The sequence below is a fragment of the Leucoraja erinacea genome, unplaced genomic scaffold, assembly GCF_028641065.1.
Source record: "Leucoraja erinacea ecotype New England unplaced genomic scaffold, Leri_hhj_1 Leri_187S, whole genome shotgun sequence".
Taxonomy (NCBI): domain Eukaryota; kingdom Metazoa; phylum Chordata; class Chondrichthyes; order Rajiformes; family Rajidae; genus Leucoraja; species Leucoraja erinaceus.
This window is the reverse complement of record NW_026576088.1, coordinates 156332-175034: the sequence shown is the minus strand read 5'-3', so window position 1 is coordinate 175034 and position 18703 is coordinate 156332. Positions and strand designations below refer to the sequence as shown.

At 48.2% G+C, this 18703-nt stretch overlaps 1 protein-coding gene across 1 annotated transcript in view; it reads right to left on the bottom strand.

The window, feature by feature from the left end:
- The window catches only part of LOC129716209 (dysferlin-like), a 189924-nt gene that overhangs the window by 18697 nt on the left and 152524 nt on the right, over positions 1-18703 (bottom strand). Inside the window, exons 38-40 of the mRNA XM_055666080.1 lie at positions 11807-11895; positions 8488-8583; positions 194-335 (exon numbers count right to left, since the gene is read on the bottom strand). Coding sequence (XP_055522055.1) covers positions 194-335; positions 8488-8583; positions 11807-11895 — 327 coding nt within the window. The remainder of the gene's footprint in view (positions 1-193; positions 336-8487; positions 8584-11806; positions 11896-18703) is intronic.

Sequence of the window (18703 nt, the reverse complement as noted above, 5' to 3'; positions counted from 1 at the left end):
AGGCTGGGACTATCCCAACATTTAAGAAACAGGATAGGACAGGTTTGGAGGGATATGGACCAAACGCAGGCAGGTGAGACTAGTGTAGATGGGACATGTTGGCCAGTATGGGCGAGTTGGGCTGAAGGGCCCGTTTCCACACTGTATCACTTTATGAGTTGACTCCCCCACACACCAGCAGTCAATCACTCACCTTTGTGGCGACAGAGCACACCTGCTCCGTGGGCAGGTAGTCGAAGGGGAAGACAAACCTCCAGTTGAAGTTGCCCTCCCCTCCTATCGACCTGTAGTGCACGTCGGTCTTCTGCTTGTTGCCCTCGTGACCAAGAAGCCATCTGCGGGCAGGGAGAGAGAGAGATAGAGAGAGAGAGAGAGAGGGAGAGGGGGATGGAGAGAGAGAGAGAGAGAGAGAGAGAGAGAGAGAGAGAGGGAGAGGGAGAGGGAGAGAGAGAGAGAGAGAGAGGGGGGTGGAGAGACAGCGAGAGTGAGAGAGAGAGAGAGAGATGGGTTAGAGAGAGAGAGAGAGAGAGAGAGAGAGAGGGAGTGAGATGAGAGAGGGAATGAGAGAGACAGGGAGGAAAGAGAAGGAAGAGTGAGAGAAAGAGAAAAAGAAAGCAAGAAGCGAGAGAAGAGGAAGAATGAGAGAGGGGGGAGAGAGAGAGAGGAAGAGTGAGAGAGGGACAGAGGGATTAAACGAGATATAGAGAGAGGGAGAGATTGAGAAACACTTTTGAGAACCTTTAACATAGAAACATAGAAAATAGGTGCAGGAGTTGGCCATTTGGTCCTTCGAACCTGCACCGCCATCCAATATGATCATGGCTGATCATCCAACTCAGTATCCTGTACCTGCCTTCTCTCCATAGCCCCTGATCCATTTAGCCACAAGGGCCACATCTAACTCCCTCTTAAATATAGCCAATGAACTGGCCTCAACTACCTTCTGCGGCAGAGAATTCCACAGATTCACCACTCTCTGCGTGAAAAAAAGTTTTCTTCATCTTGGTCCTAAAAGATTTCCCCCTTATCCTTAAACTGTGACCCCTTGTTCTGGACCCCTTTTCCACCCTTCGGAAAACTCCTCACCAATGACAGGAAGAGCACATGTCTACTTTTGATGAATCAAGTGAAAGATACAGCACGGAAACAGGCCCTTCGGCCCTCCATGTCCATGCCAACCATCGATCACCCGTTTACACTAGTTCTCCGTTCTCATCCATTCTCATCCACACCCTACACACCAGGGACAATTTACAGACGGTCAATTATCCTACAAACCCGCACGTCTTTGCGGTGTACGTCACGCTGCCTCGGGAAAGCAGCCGACCTAATGAAAGACTTGACCATGTCCCACCCCGGTCATTCCTTCTTCTCCCCACTCCCGTCCGGCAGAAGGTACAGAAGCTTGAAAGCGCGCACCACCAGACTCAGGAACAGCTTCTTCCCCTCTGTTATCAGGCTTCTGAACGGCCCTTCCATAACCATATAACCATATAACAATTACAGCACGGAAACAGGTCATCTTGGCCCTCAAGTCCGTGCCGAGCAATTATTTTCCCCTAGTCCCATCTACCTGCACTCAGACCATAACCCTCCATTCCTTTCCCGTCCATATACCTATCCAATTTATTATTAAATGATAAAATCGAACCTGCCTCCACCACTTCCACTGGAAGCTCATTCCACACAGCCACCACTCTCTGAGTAAGCGAGGGTTCTGTACGATTCACCTCTACCCCATTGCGGACATTGGACTTTGTCTGTGGAACTGATGCGCTACAACGCTGAGAACTATATTCTGCACTCTGTATCTTCCCCTTTGCTCTACCTGTTGGACTGGAGTTTGACCTGATTGTATCTTTGTCGAGTATTATCTGATCTGTTTGGCAGCATGCACAGCAAAGCTATTCACTGTACCTCGGTACACGTGACTATAATAAACATAGAAACATAGACAATAGGTGCAGGAGTCGGCCATTCGGCCCTTCAAGCAAGCACCACCATTCAATATGATCATGGCTGATCATCAAAAATCAGTACCCCGTTCCTGCTTTTTCCCCATATCCCTTGATTCCGTTAGCCCTAAGAGCTAACGCTAACTCTCTCTTGAAAACATCCAGTGAACTGGCCTCCACTGCCCCCTGTGGCAGAGAATTCCACAGATTAACAACTCTCTGGGTGAAAAAGTTTTTCATCATCTCAGTCCTAAATGGCCTACCCCTTATTCTTAAACTGTGTGGCCCCTGGTTCTGGACTTCCCCAACATCAAGAACATGTTTCATAGAAACATAGAAACATAGAAAATAGGTGCAGGAGTAGGCCATTCGGTCCTTCGAGCCTGCACCGCCATTCAATATGATCATGGCTGATCATCCAACTCAGTATCCTGTACTTGCCTTCTCTCCATACCTCCTGATCCCTTTAGCCACAAGGGCCACATCTAACTCCCTCTTAAATATAGCCAATGAACTGTGGCCTCAACTACCTTCTGTGGCAGAGAATTCCACAGATTCACCACTCTCTGTGTGAAAAATGTTTTCCTCATCTCGGTCCTAAAAGATTTCCCCCTCATCCTTAAACTGTGACCCCTTGTTCTGGACTTCCCCAACATCGGGGACAATCTTCCTGCATCTCGCCTGCCCAATCCCTTAAGAATTCTATATGTTTCTATAAGATACCCTTTCATCCTAAATTCCAGTGAATACAAGCCCAGCCACTCCATTCGTTCATCATATGTCAATTCCCGCAATCCAAGGAATTAACCTGCTGAACCTACGCTGCACTTCCTCAATAGCAAGAATATCCTCCCTCAAATTAGGAGACCAAAACTGCACACAGATTCAGGGGCAGTTTCTTCCCAGCTGTTATCAGGCAACTGAACCATCCAACCACAAGCAGAGAGCGGTGCTGAACTACTATCTACCTCATTGGTGACCCTCGGACTATCCTTGATCGGACTTTGCTGGCTTTACCTTGCACTAAACGTTATTCCCTTATCATGCATCTGCACACTGTAAATGGATCGATTGTAATCATGTATTGTCTGGTTTAGCACGCAACAAAAGGCTTTTCACTGTACCTCGGTACACGTGACAATAAACTAAACTGAACTGAGAGACCTTTTCCCCTGCGTTGGGGAAACTAAAACTAGATGGCAAGGGCTGAAAGAGAAAGGATTTAACAGGAACCTGAAGGACAACCTCTTCACACCGAGGGTGGTCGGGTGTATGGAACGAGCTGCCAGAGGAGGTAATGTTTAAGAAATAACTGCAGATGCTGGAACAATTGTAGGTGGACAAAAAATGCTGGAGAAACTGAGCGGGTGAGGCAGCATCTATGGAGAGAAGGAATAGGTGACGTTTCGGGTCGAGACCCTTCTTCAGACTGATGTCGGTGGATTGGGGTGGGGGGGGGAGAGAAAGGAAGTAGGCGGAGACAGTGGGACTTGTGGGAGAGCTGGGAAGGGGGAGGGGAAGGAGGGAGAAAGCAAGGGCTATCTAAAATTGGAGAAGTCAATGTTCATACTGCTGGGGTGTAAACTACCCAAGTGAAATACGAGGTGCTGCTCCTCCAATTTGCGCTGGGCCTCACTCTGACAATGGAGGAGGCCCAGGACAGAAAGGTCAGTGTGGGAATGGGAGGGGAGTTGAAGCGTTGAGCAACCGGGAGATCAGGTAGGTTTCGACGGAATGTGCGGAGGTGTTCAGCGAAAAGATCGCCCAGCCTGCGCTTGGTCTCGCCGATGTAGAGAAGTTGACACCTGGAACAGTGGAGACAGTGGATGAGGTTGGAGGAGGTGCAAGTGAACCTCTGCCTCACCTGGAAAGACTGTCGGGGTCCTTGGATGGAGTCGAGTGGGGAGGTAAAGGGACAGGTGTTGCATCTCCTGCAGTTACAGGGGAAAGTACCTGGGGAGGGGATGGTTTGGGTGGGACGGGACGAGTTGAGCAGGGAGTTGCGGAGGGAGCGGTCTCTGCGGAAAGCAGAAAGTGGAGGAGATGGGAAGATGTGGCCAGTGGTGGGATCCCGTTGGAGGTGGCGAAATTGTTGTATGTGACGGCTGATGGGGTGGAAGGTGAGGACAAAGGGGGACTCTGTCCTTGTTACGAGTGGGAGGGGGGGGTGGGGAGCAAGAGCGGAGCTGCGGGATATGGAGGAGACCCTAGTGAGAGCCTCATCTATAATTGAAGAGGGGAACCCCCGTTCCCTAAAGAATGAGGACATCTCAGATCTCTGGTATGGAACACCTCATCCAGGGCGCAGATGCGGCGTAGACGGAGGAATTGGGAGTAGTCTGCCAGAGGAGGTCGTTGGGACAGGGACTATCATAATGTTCAAGAGACATTTGGGCAGGTACATGGATCGGACAGGTTTAGAGAGGAAATGGGCCAAACGCAGGCAGGTGGGACCAGTGTAGATGGGACATGTTGGCTGGCATGGACAAGTTGGGCCGAAGGGCCTGTTTCCATGCGGTATGACACATATAAAATTGTAAAAGGACTGGACAAGCTAGATGCAGGAAAAATGTCCCCAATGTTGGGCGAGTCCAGAACCAGGGGCCACAGCCTTAGAATAAAGGGGAGGTCATTTAAGACTGATGCTGGCCTTCATAACAAGAGGATTTCAGTATAGGAGTAAAGAGGTTCTTCTGCAGTTGTATAGGGCTCTGGTGAGACCACATCTGGAGTATTGTGTACAGTTTTGGTCTCCTAATTTGAGGAAGGACATCCTTGCGATTGAGGCAGTGCAGCGTAGGTTCACGAGATTGATCCCTGGGATGGCGGGACTGTCATATGAGGAAAGATTCAAAAGACTAGGCTTGTATTCACTGGGGTTTAGAAGGATGAGGGGGTATCTTATAGAAACATATAAAATTATAAAAGGACTGGACAAGCTGGATGCAGGAAAAATGTTCCCAATGTTGGGCGAGTCCAGAACCAGGGGCCGCAGTCTTAGAATAAAGGGGAGGTCATTTAAGACTGAGGTGAGAAAAAACTTTTTCACCCAGAGAGTTGTGAATTTGTGGAATTCCCTGCCACAGAGGGCAGTGGAGGCCAAGTCACTGGGTGGATTTAAGAGAGAGTTAGATAGAGCTTTAGGGGCTAGTGGAGTCAAGGGATATGGGGAGAAGGCAGGCACGGTTTATTGATTGGGGATGATCAGCCATGATCACAATGAATGGCGGTGCTGGCTCGAAGGGCCGAATGGCCTCCTCCTGCACCTATTTCCTATGTTTCTAGGTTTCTATTACACTAAGACTCCATGAGTTAACAGCGCAGAAACAGGCTGTTTGACCCACCGGGGCAGCGCCGACCAGCGTTCACCTGAAAAGTAGTTCTATCCGACACACACAAAGGAACAAGTTGCAGGAACCAGTTAATCTAAAATCCGCACGTTTTTTACAAACATGTTTATTCAGATTATTCAAACATTAAAATAATATTTACAGTGCAGTAAAAAATAAATCAGAACCCACCACCATAACACACGGCAAACAATGAACTATTATACAAATATCTTACAATAGACAATAGACAATAGGTGCAGGAGGAGGCCATTCGGCCCTTCGAGCCAGCACCGCCATTCAATGTGATCATGGCTGATCATCCACAATCGATACCCTGTTCCTGCCTTCTCCCCATATCATAGAAACATAGAAATTAGGTGCAGGAGTCCAAAATAGGCCCTTCGAGCCTGCATCGCCATTCAATATGATCATGGCTGATCATCCAACTCAGTATCCCGTACCTGCCTTCTCTCCATACCCTCTGATCCCCTTAGCCACAAGGGCCACATCTAACTCCCTCTTAAATATAGCCAATGAACTGGCCTCAACTACGCTCTGTGGCAGAGAGTTCCAGAGATTCACCACTCTCTGTGAGAAAAAAGTTTTTCTCATCTCGGTTTTAAAGGATTTCCCCCTTATCCTTAAGCTGTGACCCCTTGTCCTGGACTTCCCCAACATCGAGAACAATCTTCCTGCATCTAGCCAATCCAACCCCTTAAGAATTTTGTAAATTTCTATAAGATCCCCTCTCAATCTCCTAAATTCTAGAGAGTATAAACCAAGTCTATCCAGTCTTTCTTCATAAGACAGTCCTGACATCCCAGGAATCAGTCTGGTGAACCTTCTCTGCACTCCCTCTATGGCAATAATGTCTTTCCTCAGATTTGGAGACCAAAACTGTATGCAATACTCCAGGTGTGGTCTCACCAAGACCCTGTACAACTGCAGTAGAGCCTCCCTGCTCCTATACTCAAATCCTTTTGCTATGAAAGTTAACATACCATTCGCTTTCTTCACTGCCTGCTGCACCTGCATGCCTACCTTCAATGACTGGTGTACCATGACACCCAGGTCTCGCTGCATCTCCCCCTTTCCCAATCGGCCACCATTTAGATAATAGTCTGCTTTCCTGTTTTTGCCACCAAAATGGATAACCTCACATTTATCCACATTATACTGCATCTGCCAAACATTTTCCCACTCACCCAGCCTATCCAAGTCACCTTGCAGTCTCCTAGCATCCTCCTCACAGCTAACACTGCCCCCCAGCTTAGTGTCATCCGCAAACTTGGAGATATTGCCTTCAATTCCCTCATCCAGATCATTAATATATATTGTAAATAGCTGGGGCCCCAGCACTGAGTCTTGCGGTACCCCACTAGTCACTGCCCGCCATTGTGAAAAGGACCCGTTTACTCCTACTCTTTGCTTCCTGTTTGCCAGACAGTTCTCTATCGACATCAATACTGAACCCCCAATACAGCGTGCTTTAAGTTTGTATACTAATCTCTTATGTGGGACCTTGTCGAAAGCCTTCTGGAAGTCCAGATACACCACATCCACTGGTTCTCCCCTATCCACGCTACTAGTTATATCGTCAGACATGATTTACCTTTCGTAAATCCATGCTGACTTTGTCCAATGATTTCACCACTTTCCAAATGTGCTGCTATCCCATCTTTAATAACTGACTCTAGCAGTTTCCCCACTACCGACGTTAGACTAACTAGTCTGTAATTCCCCGTTTTCTCTCTCCCTCCCTTCTTAAAAAGTGGGGTTACGTTTGCTACCCGCCAATCCTCAGGAACTACTCCAGAATCTAAAGAGTTCTGAAAGATTATTACTAATGCATCCACTATTTCTGGAGCTACTTCCTTAAGTACTCTGGGATGCAGCCTATCTGGCCCTGGGGATTTATCGGCCTTTAATCCATTCAATTTACCCAACACCATTTCCTAACTAATCTGGATTTCACTCAGTTCCTCCATCTCATTTGAACCCCGGTCCCCTGCTATTTCCGGCAAATTATTTATGTGTTCCTTAGTGAAGATGGAACCAAAGTAGTTATTCAATTGGTCCGCCATATCCTTGTTCCCCATGATCAACTCACCTGTTTCTGACTGCAAGGGACCTACATTTGTTTTAACTAATCTCTTTCTTTTCACATATCTATAAAAACTTTTGCAGTCAGTTTTTATGTTCCCTGCCAGTTTTCTTTCATAATCAATTTTTCCTTTCCTAATTAAGCCCTTTGTCCTCCTCTGCTGGTCTCTGAATTTCTCCCAGTCCTCTGGTATGCTGCTTTTTCTGGCTAATTTGTACGCATCATCCTTCGCTTTGATACTATCCCTGATTTCCCTCGTTATCCACGGATGCACTACCTTCCCTGATTTATTCTTTTGCCAAACTGGGATGAACAATTTTTGTAGTTCATCCATGCAGTCTTTAAATGTCTTCCATTGCATATCCACCGTCAACCCTTTTAGAATTAATTGCCAGTCTATCTTGGCCAATTCACGTCCCAGACCCTCAAAGTTACCTTTCTTTAAGTTCAGAACCATTGTTTCTGAATTAACAATGTCACTCTCCATCCTAATGAAGAACTCAACCATATTATGGTCACTCTTGCCCAAGGGGGCACGTACAACAAGACTGGTAATATCCCCTGAGTCCGCTATTTTTAAGAGCTCTATCTAGCTCTCTCTTGAAAGTACCCAGAGAACCGGCCTCCACCGCCCTCTGAGGCAGAGAATTCCACAGACTCGCCACTCTCTGTGAGAAAAAGTGTTTCCTCGTCTCCGTTCTAAATGGCTTACCCCTTATTCTTAAACTGTGTGGCCTCTGGTTCTGTACTCCCCCAACATCGGGAACATGTTTCCTGCCTCCAGCGTGTCCAAACCCTTAATAATCTTATATGTTTCAATGAGATCCCCTCTCATTTCAGAGTATATGTACACATGACCATGAGTGTGATTAAAATGTACTTATACAAGAAGAGCATCGGATGAATAGCTTACTGTTTTTGCTACTACAATAAAGAAACTATTAATCTAGAGACTGTGTTTGGAAGATTCATCTTTCTACGGCATTGAGTCTCTCGTGGAGAGCTCGTGGATATGTGTCGATTATCTTCTGATCCCCTGTCTTCAATTAACGTCACTAAGGGACTAAACGATATGAATCAGTGTGTCCCCACTCACCCTTTCACGTAGATATCGCTCATCTTCTCCCCGGTGATGCTGAGGTCATCTAGGATCACATCGTAGGTGTTCCAAATAATGCAACGGAGGTAGAACCTGGAACAGAGAGGGAGATGGATCACACAGTGGAATTAGACCTTCACAGTCCCCCGACACACCCAAGCTTCTATTCCACTGGAGTCGTGCAAGAACGAGGAGCCCTTCCATTCCGGAAAGAATTTCCATTCATTTTCCATTTCGCCTTCAGTTAAACGGTGGCAAATCTAAATACTGTCCTCTACTTTAGTTGAGTATAGGAGCAAAGAGGTCCTTCTGCAGTTGTACAGGGCCCTAGTGAGACCACACCCGGAGTATTGTGTGCAGTTTTGGTCTCCAAATTTGAGGAAGGACATTCTTGCTATTGAGGGAGTGCAGCGTAGGTTTACAAGGTTAATTCCTGGGATGGCGGGACTGTCATATGCTTACAAAGCTTACATACATGTAGAAACTTACAAAATTCTTAAGGGATTGGACAGGCTAGATGCAGGAAGATTGTTCCCGATGTTGGGGAAGTCCAGGACAAGGGGTCACAGTTTAAGGATAAGGGGGAAAATCCTTTAAAACCGAGATGAGAAGAACTTTTTTCATACAGAGAGTGGTGAATCTCTGGAACTCTCTGCCACAGAGGGTAGTTGAGGCCAGTTCATTGGCTATATTTAAGAGGGAGTTAGATGTGGCCCTTGTGGCTAAAGGGGGGATCAGGGGGTATGGAGAGAAGGCAGGTACAGGATACTGAGTTGGATGATCAGCCATGATCATATTGAATGGCGGTGCAGGCTCGAAGGGCCGAATGGCCTACTCCTGCACCTAATTTCTATGTTTCTATGTTTCTATGACTCTGGAGGCCTTCCGTCAATGCTGGTCCCCGCGGGGGGGCGGGTTGTATACTGCAGATAAAGTTGACATTTTTAAATTTGATAACTGTTCGATTGTAAACTGCCAATGGCAGTCGTGACTTTGTTACCGTGTATTTGTGTTTGTTTGAACAATAGCTCTTTGTATATTTAAAAAAAAATGTTATCAGAAACACAGAATGAAAATCCCTCTACATCGACAGACAATAGACAATAGGTGCAGGAGTAGGCACCTTCGGGCCAGCACCGCCATTCAATGTGATCATGGCTGATCATCCCCAATCAGTACCCCGTTTCTGCCTTCTCCCCCATATCCCCTGACTCCGCTGTCTTTAAGAGTCCCATCACATACTCCCAGAGGCAGTTCAGCTCAAGCAGTTAACTTTTCGTGGAACCACTTGCAGAGACACTCTGGTCCAAACATAACAAAGGCTGCCTTGAAGCAGTGGTCTTGTCCATGTTCAATATCCCAGAGCACATCGGGATAGAGTTACACTAGAGCCTTGCTCAGAGAGTGTGTGTCTCACTCTTCGACAGCTCACCACCGTTGCTCCTCATCCATCCACATGTAAACCCGGCTGACATTATTTATTATTACATTGGTAGACAAAAATGCTGGAGAAACTTTGAAGAAGTTCGGTATCGACCCGAAATGTCGCCTATTTCCTTCGCTCCATAGATGCTGCCGCACCCGCTGAGTTTCTCCAGCATTTTTGTCTACCTTCGATTTTCCGGCCTCTGCAGTTCCTTCTTAAACATTCATTGTTACATATTCTGTTGTGCTGCAGCAAGTAAGAATTTCATTGTTCCATCATGAAAAATAAAGCACTCTTGACTCCATCTCCTAACCCCTGCCTTCTCCCCATAACCCCTAACACCCGTACTAATCTACAATCAATCTGGCTCTCTTCCTTAAAAACATCCACTGACTTGGCCTCCACAGCCTTCTGAGACAAAGATTCTGTTCCACAGATTCACCACCCTCTGACTGATGAAATTCCTCCTCATCTCCTTCCTAAAAGAACGCTGTATCCAGTGGCTGTCAAGGGCGGCACGGTGGTGTAGCGGTAGAGTTGCTGCCTCACGGCACCAGAGGCCCGGGTTCCGTCCTGACTACGGGTGCTGTCTGTACGGAGTTTGCACGTTTTCTCCCGCAATCTCCGGATTCCCCCCACACTCCAAAGACGTACAAATTTGTAGGTCAATAGGCTTGGTAATAAATATAGATTGTCCCCAGTGGGTGCAGGATAGCGTTGGTGTGCGGGGATCGCTGGTCGGCACGGACTCGGTGGGCCGAAGGGCCTGTTTCCGCGCTGTATCTCTAATCGAAACCAAACTAAAGCTTCACGAGATGTTCATAAGTTCATCAGTTCCAGGAGCAGAATGAGGCCCTTCGGCCCATCAAGTGATGACATTCGTCCCATCACACGGTACGCGTGACAATTAACTAAACAAAACTAAATGTCCAGCTTTCCTTCCCCACTGCCTATCCAGCCGACAGCCTGACAATCCGTGTGAAGAGGGGTCCCGACCCAAAACGTCACCAGTCCATGTTTAGTTTAGAGATACAGCATGGAAACAGGCCTTTCGGCCCACCGGGTCCGCGCCGACCAGCGATCCCCGCACACTAACTCTATCCTACACCCACTAGGGGCAATGTTTACATTTACCAAGCCAATTAACCATATAACAATAACCATATAACAATTACAGCACGGAAACAGGCCATCTTGGCCCTACAAGTCCGTGCCGAACAACTTTTTTTTTCCCTTAGTCCCACCTGCCTGCACTCATACCATAACCCTCCATTCCCTTCTCATCCATATGCCTATCCAATTTATTTTTAAATGATACCAACGATCCTGCCTCCACCACTTCCACTGGAATCTCATTCCACACCGCTACCACTCTCTGAGTAAAGAAGTTCCCCCTCATATTACCCCTAAACTTCTGTCCCTTAATTCTGAAGTCATGTCCTCGTGTTTGAATCTTCCCTATTCTCAAAGGGAAAAGCTTGTCCACATCAACTCTGTCTATCCCTCTCATCATTTTAAAGACCTCTATCAGGTCCCCCCTTAACCTTCTGCGCTCCAGAGAATAAAGACCTAACTTATTCAACCTATCTCTGTAACTTAGTTGTTGAGCTAGAAACCTAGAAACCTAGAAACCTGCACGTCTTTGGAATGTGGGAGGAAACCGCAGATCTCGGAGAAAACCCCACGCAGGTCACGGGGAGAAGGTACAAGCCACGTACAGACAGCACCCGTAGTCAGGATCGAACCCGGATCCCCGGTGCTGCAAGCACTGTAAGGCACCGACTCTACTGCTGCGCCTCCGTGACTGCCCGTTCTCCAGAGATGTTGAGTTACTCCAGGGCTCTTGTGTCTTGTACCTTCAGAAGACGTCAAAGGACAAAGGAATCTCACCTCTTGGCCTTGCGAGGGGTTATGTTGAAGGGAGGTCCGGGATGTCCGTGAGACTTGGGGAAGATGTCCACCCACAGTTGGATCTTGCCCTACGGAGCATTGAAGGAAGCAGACACACGCAGCGTAAGTTCATACCTTCATCAGCCACAGGGGCAGAATTATTATCTAAATGGTGTCAAGTTGGGAAAAGGGGAAGTACAACGGGATCTGGGGGTCCTTGTTCATCAGTCAATGAAAGTAAGCATGCAGGTACCGCAGGCAGTGAAGAAAGTGAATGGCATGTTGGCCTTCATAACAAGAGGAATCGAATATAGGAGCAAAGAGGTCCTTCTGCAGGGCCCTAGTGAGACCACACCTGGAGTATTGTGTACAGTTTTGGTCCCCTAATTTGAGGAAGGACATTCTTGCTATTGAGGGAGTGCAGCGTAGGTTTACCAGGTTAATTCCCGGGATGGCGGGACTGTCATATGCTGATAGAATGGAGCAGCTGGGCTTGTACACTCTGGAGTTTAGAAGGATGCGAGAGGATCTTATTGAAACATATAAGATTATTAAGGGTTTGGACACGCTAGAGGCAGGAAACATGTTCCCGATGTTGTGGGAGTCCGGAACCAGGGGCCGCAGTTTAAGAATAAGGGGTAAGCCATTTAGAACGCAATTCTCTTCCTCCGAGGGCGGTGGAGGCCGGTTCTCTGGATACTTTCAAGAGAGAGCTAGATAGGGCTCTTAAAGGTAGTGGAGACAGAGGATATGGGGAGAAGGCAGGAACGGGGTACTGATTGGGGATGATCAGCCATGATCACATTGAATGGCGGTGCTGGCTCGAAGGGCCGAATGGCCTCCTCCTGCACCTGTTGTCTATTACTCCTGCACCTATTAGACAAAGTCATTTGGCCCACAAACCTCCGTCCCCTGGTTCTTGATCTGCTCAATAGGATATTGGACCTCCGTCTGATCCGAGCAAATCTATGTCATTCACAAGTTCTCGGAGCGGAATTAGGCCATTCGGCCCATCGAGTCTTCTCCACCATTCAACCATGGCTGATCTATCTCCCGCTCCTAACACCATTCTCCTGCCTTCTCCCCACAATACAATACAATACAATACAATACAAATGTATTGTCATTTTATTATCATTTGAGCCCCAGTGAGACTCAAACGAAATTCCGTTTCCACAGCCATACAAACAAAGACAATGTTCTACAGACATACACACAATTAAATTTACACAAACATCCATCCACTGTGATGGAAGGCAAAGTCTTTTCTCTCCCCTGCTCTCAATTTCTCTCCCGATGTCCAAGCCCCAGGCGGGTGATGATGAGTCCCACGGCCATTTTAGGCCGCGCGGGGCGATTTACGGCCCCGCTCCCGGTCTGAAAGTACAAGGTTGGAACCCCCACGGGCGCTGGAAAGTCCCGCGGCCATGAAGCCGCGCCGGGCGATGTACGTCCCCGCTCCGGGTCGTTCCAACCCCGCGACACGGGCTGGAGAAGTCGCGTTGCGGGAGCTCCGGGAAGCGGTCTCTCTCTCCCCCCGGACCCGCGAGCTCCCGATGTCCCGACAGTCCACCGGACCTGCGGCTGCGTTGCTGGAGCCTCCGAGCCCCAGGAGTCGAGTCGCAGCAGCGAGTCACCACCGCTCCCCACGCTCCGAGGCCGGCCAGCTCACTAATGGTGAGTAGTCCGCAGCTCCGCAGTCTCCCGAGCCCCCGGGTCGTTCAGGTTGGAGGCCGCTCCACGGTGCTAGGCCCCAACGACAACGGAGACCCGATAACCCCCGACACCCGTCCTAATCAAAAATCTATGAATCTCCGCTTTACAAATTCCCATTGACATGTTCCACACAGCCGTCTGTGGCAATGAATTCCACAGACTCACAACCATCTCACCAAAGAAATTCCTTTTCATCTCCTTTCTAAATGTAAGTCCTTTTCTTCTGAGGCTGAGGCCTGAGTCCTAGACTCTCCCTCGAGTGGAAACATGCTTGTGCCATCAAACACTCAAATGTTTACCAATGATCACAGGGATAATTCTCGTACACCTCCTCTCTCAATGCCAGCACGTCCTTCCTCGGTTGGGCAGCCCCACGGTGGCGCTGCGGTAGAGTTTCCGCCTTACAGCGGCAGAGACCCGGGTTCGATCCTGACTAGAATGTTGCCTGGGTTTCAGCAACTAAGTTACAGAGAAAGGTTGAACAAGTTAGGGCTTTATTCTTTGGAGCGCAGAAGGTTAAGGGGGGACTTGATAGAGGTTTTTAAAATGATGAGAGGGATAGACAGAGTTGACGTGGAAAAGCTTTTCCCACTGAGAGGAGGGAAGATTCAAACAAGGGGACATGACATGAGAATTAAGGGACTGAAGTTTAGAGGTAACATGAGGGGGAACTTCTTTACTCAGAGAGTGGTAGCTGTGTGGAATGAGCTTCCAGTGAAGGTGGTGGAGGCAGGTTCGTTTTTATCATTTAAAAATAAATTGGATAGTTATATGGATGGGAAGGGAATGGAGGGTTATGGTCTGAGCGCAGGTATATGGGACTAGGGGAGATTATGTGTTCGGGCACGGACTAGAAGGGTCAAGATGGCCTGTTTCCGTGCTGTAATTGTTATATGGTTATATTGTATGGTTACGGGTGCTTTCTGTGTGGAGCTTGTAACACTGCAAAGAGTTGTGACCACTGCCCAGTCCATCACCGGCTTTGACCTCCCCACCATCGAAGGGATCTATCGCAGTCGCTGACTCAAAAAGGCAGCCAACATCATCAAGGACCCACACCATCCTGGCCACACACTCATCTCACCGCTGCCATCGGGAAGAAGGTACAGGAGCCTGAAAACTGTAACATCCAGGTTCACGAAACAGCTTCTTCCCAACAACCAAGCTGGGCTTGTACACTCTGGAGTTTAGAAGGATGAGAGGGCATCTCACTGAAACATATAAGATTGTTATTGGCTTGGACACACTAGAGGCAGGAAACATGTTCCCGATGTTGGGGGAGTCCTGAACCAGGGGTCACTGTTTAAGAATAATGGGTAAGCCATTTAGAACGGAGACGAGGAAACACTTTTTCTAACAGAGAGTGGTGAGTCTGTGGAATTCTCTGCCTCAGAGGGCGGTGGAGGCAGGTTCTCTGGATGCTTGAAGAGAGAGCTAGATAGGGCTCTTAAAAATAGCGGAGTCAGGAGATATGGGGAGAAGGCAGGAACGGGGTACTGATTGTGGGTGATCAGCCATGATCACATTGAATGGCGGTGCTGGCTCGAAGGGCCAAATGGCCTACTCCTGCACCTATTGTCTATTAACATCTATTTCCTTTGCTGCATAGATGCTGCCGCACCCGCTGAGTTTCTCCAGCATTTTTGTCTACCTTAGACAGGTACATGGATATTACAGGACGGGAGGGATATGGACCAAGCACAGGCAGGTGGGACTAGTGTAGATGGGGCATGCTAGTTTGTGTGGGCAAACTGGGCTGAAGAGCCTGTTTCCATGCAGTATCACTCTGTACAGTCATATGGGGAAGCTGAATACAGAGGTGTAGTCACCGACTTTGTTGAGTGGTGTGGGCTGAATCACCCGCAGCTCAACACCAACAAGACATCGAGACCCTTCTTCACTGACATAGAGGCATAGAAACATAGATAATAGGTGCAGATTTGGCCCTTCTAACCAGCACCGGCATTCAATAAGATCATGGCTGATCATCCAAAATCAGTACCACGTTCCTGCTTTCTCCCCATATGCCTTGATTCCGTTTGCCCTTAGAGCTCTATCTAACTCTCTCTTGAAAACATCCAGTTAATTGGCCTCCACTGCCTTCTGTGGCAGATAATTCCACAGATTCACAATTCTCTGGGTGAAAAGATTTTTCCTCATCTCAGTCCTAAATGGCTTACCATTTATTCATAAACTGTGGCCCCTGGTTCTGGGCTCCCCCAACATTGGGAACATATTTCCTGCCTGGACACAACGTGCTGGAGTAACTCATTCAATGTGATCATGGCTGATCATCCCCAATCAGTACCCCGTCCCTGCCTTCTCCCTGACTCCACTATTTTTAAGTGCCTTATCTTGCTCTCTCTTGAGGCAGGGAATTCGGAGAGAAACACAGACACCACTCTCGGTGGAGAAAAAGTGTTGCCTTCTCCCTGACTCCACTATTTTTAAGAGCCCTATCTAGCTCTCTCTTGAAAACATCCAGCGAACCGGCCTCCACCGCCCTCTGAGGTAGAGAATTCCACAGACACCACTCTCGGTGAGAAAAAGTGTTTCCTTGTCTCCGTCCTAAATGGCTTACTCCTTATTCTTAAACTGTGGCCCCTGATTCTGGACTCCCCCAACATCGGGAACATGTTTCCTGCCTCTAGCGTGTCCAAACCCTTAACAACCTTATATGTTTCAATAAGATGCCCTCTCATCCTTCTAAACTCCAGAGTGTACAAGCCCGGCCGCTCCATTCTCTCAGCATATGACAGTCCCGCCATCCCAGGAATTAACCTTGGAAACCTACGCTGCACTCCCTCAATAGCAAGAATGTCCTTCCTGAAATGAGGGGACCAAAACTGCAAACAATACTCCAGGTGTGGTCTCACAATTGCCCTGTACAACTGCAGAAGGACCTCTTTGCTCCTATATTCGACTCCTCGTTATAAAAGCCAACATGCCATTCGCTTTCTTCACTGCCTGCTGTACCTGCATGCTTACTTTCATAGAATGATGAACAAGGACCCCCAGATCCCATTGTACTTCCCCTTCTCCCAACTTGACGCCATTTAGATAGTAATCTGCCTTCCTGTTTTTGCTACCAAAGTGGATAACCTCACATTTATGCACATTAAACTTCATCTGCCATGCATCTGCCCACTCCCCCAACCTGTTACCCTGCATTCTCAAAGCATCCTCCTCTCAGTTCACACTGCCACCCAGCTTTGTGTCATCCGCAAATTTGCTAATGCAAATCGAACCCGGGTCTCTGGTGCTGTGAGGCAGCAACTCTACCGCTGCGCCACCGTACCCTGATTGGTTGCTCCAGGTCAGGCAGCATCTCTGGAGGATAAAGGATTGGTGACGTTTCAGCTCGGAACCCTTGTTCAGACTGTATCAGTCTCCTCATTTCATGTCCATAAGTTCTAGGAGCAGAATTAGGCCATTCGGCCCATCGAGCCTACTCCGCCATTCCATCATGGCTGATCTATCTCTCCCTCCCAACCCCCATTCTCCTGCCTTCTCCAATCCACCCGTGCTCTTGCTGTTCCTCACTCCCCTTGAGCTCCAAAACCTTTGTGAACGGAGGCCAGATTCCATGAGTCTTTCCTCAACAAGTTGCTCCTTGGCCGAAAGCAGAGTTTGGCCAGGCCCCGGCCAGTCGCCGTGGCAACCGAAACAATATCTGGCGAGGTTGAGGAGTCTTAAACATAATAAAGTGTTCAGAGGTGCCAGACTGTAATCAGAGAAATGATGACTTGACAACGAGCCACACAATAGGTTGCCGTGCCAGTTGGCACAAGAACGTGGTCTTAAGAGTCATTGAGTGATCCAGTGTGGAAACAGGCCCTCCAGCCCAACTTGCCCAACCCTGGCCAACAATGTCCCATCTACACGAGCCCCACTTGCCTGCGCTTGGTCCCTATCCCTCACAACCTGTCCTATCCATGTACATAGAAACATAGAAAATAGGTGCAGGAGTAGGCCATTCGGCCCTTCGAGCCTGCACCGCCATTCAACATGATCATGGCTGACCATCCAACTCAGTATCCCATCCCTGCCTTCTCTCCATACCCCCTGATCCCTTTAGTCACAAGGGCCACATCTAACTACCTCTTAAATATAGCCAATGAACTGGCCTCAACTACCTTCTGTGGCAGAGAATTCCACAGATTCACCACTTTCAGTGTGAAAAATGTTTTTCTCATCTCGGTCCTAAAAGATTTCCCCCTTATCCTTAAACTGTGACCCCTTGTTCTGGACTTCCCCAACATCGGGAACAATCTTCCTGCATCTAGCCTGTCCAACCCCTTAAGAATTTTCTAAGTTTCTATAAGATCCCCCCTCAATCTTCTAAATTCTAGCGAGTACAAGCCGAGTCTATCCAGTCTTTCTTCATATGAAAGTCCTGCCATCCCAGGAATCAGTCTGGTGAACCTTCACTGTACTCCCTCTATGGCAAGAATGTCTTTCCTCAGATACCTGCCAAAAGGGCCTGTCCCGCTTGCCGATTTTTTCGGCGACTGCTGGCGTCATATCAGGGTCGCCAAAAAATGTTGAACATTCAAAATCTAGCGGCGACAAAAAAACGTTGCGACACTTGCCCGTCAAAATGTCAGCGCTGCATCACGCCGCAAATTTATCGGTGACCTGATACGCCAGTCAATGATGGCGGCCGTTGCCGAAAAAAGATCGCCAAGTGGGACAGGCCCTTAACTGTCTCTTAAACGATGGGATAGTCCCAGCCTCAGCTACCATCTCCGGCAGCTCGTTCCACACACACACACCATCCTCTGTGTAAAAAAGATATCCCTCGGGTTTGTATTTCATCTTTTCCCCTTCTCCTTAAACCTATGTCCCCTGGTTCCTGATTCCCCTTAAAGGTAGCGGAGTCAGGAGACATGGGGAGATGGCAGGAACGGTTACAAAGCAGGTATATGGATAGGATAGGTTTGGAGGGATATGGACCAAGCACAGGCAGGTGGGACTAGGGCCTGTTTCCACAATGTATCACTTCATGACTTTCTGTATGGAGGTAATTGAGGCAGGTGTTTACACCTGGACGGATTCATGGATAGGGAATGTTCAGAGTTGTCAGATTAGGCAGGATTCAGATTCAGATTCACTCTTTACTATTGTCATTGTCATGTGTACAGTGTACAGAGACAACGAAGGGCCATTTCCAGCTCTCCC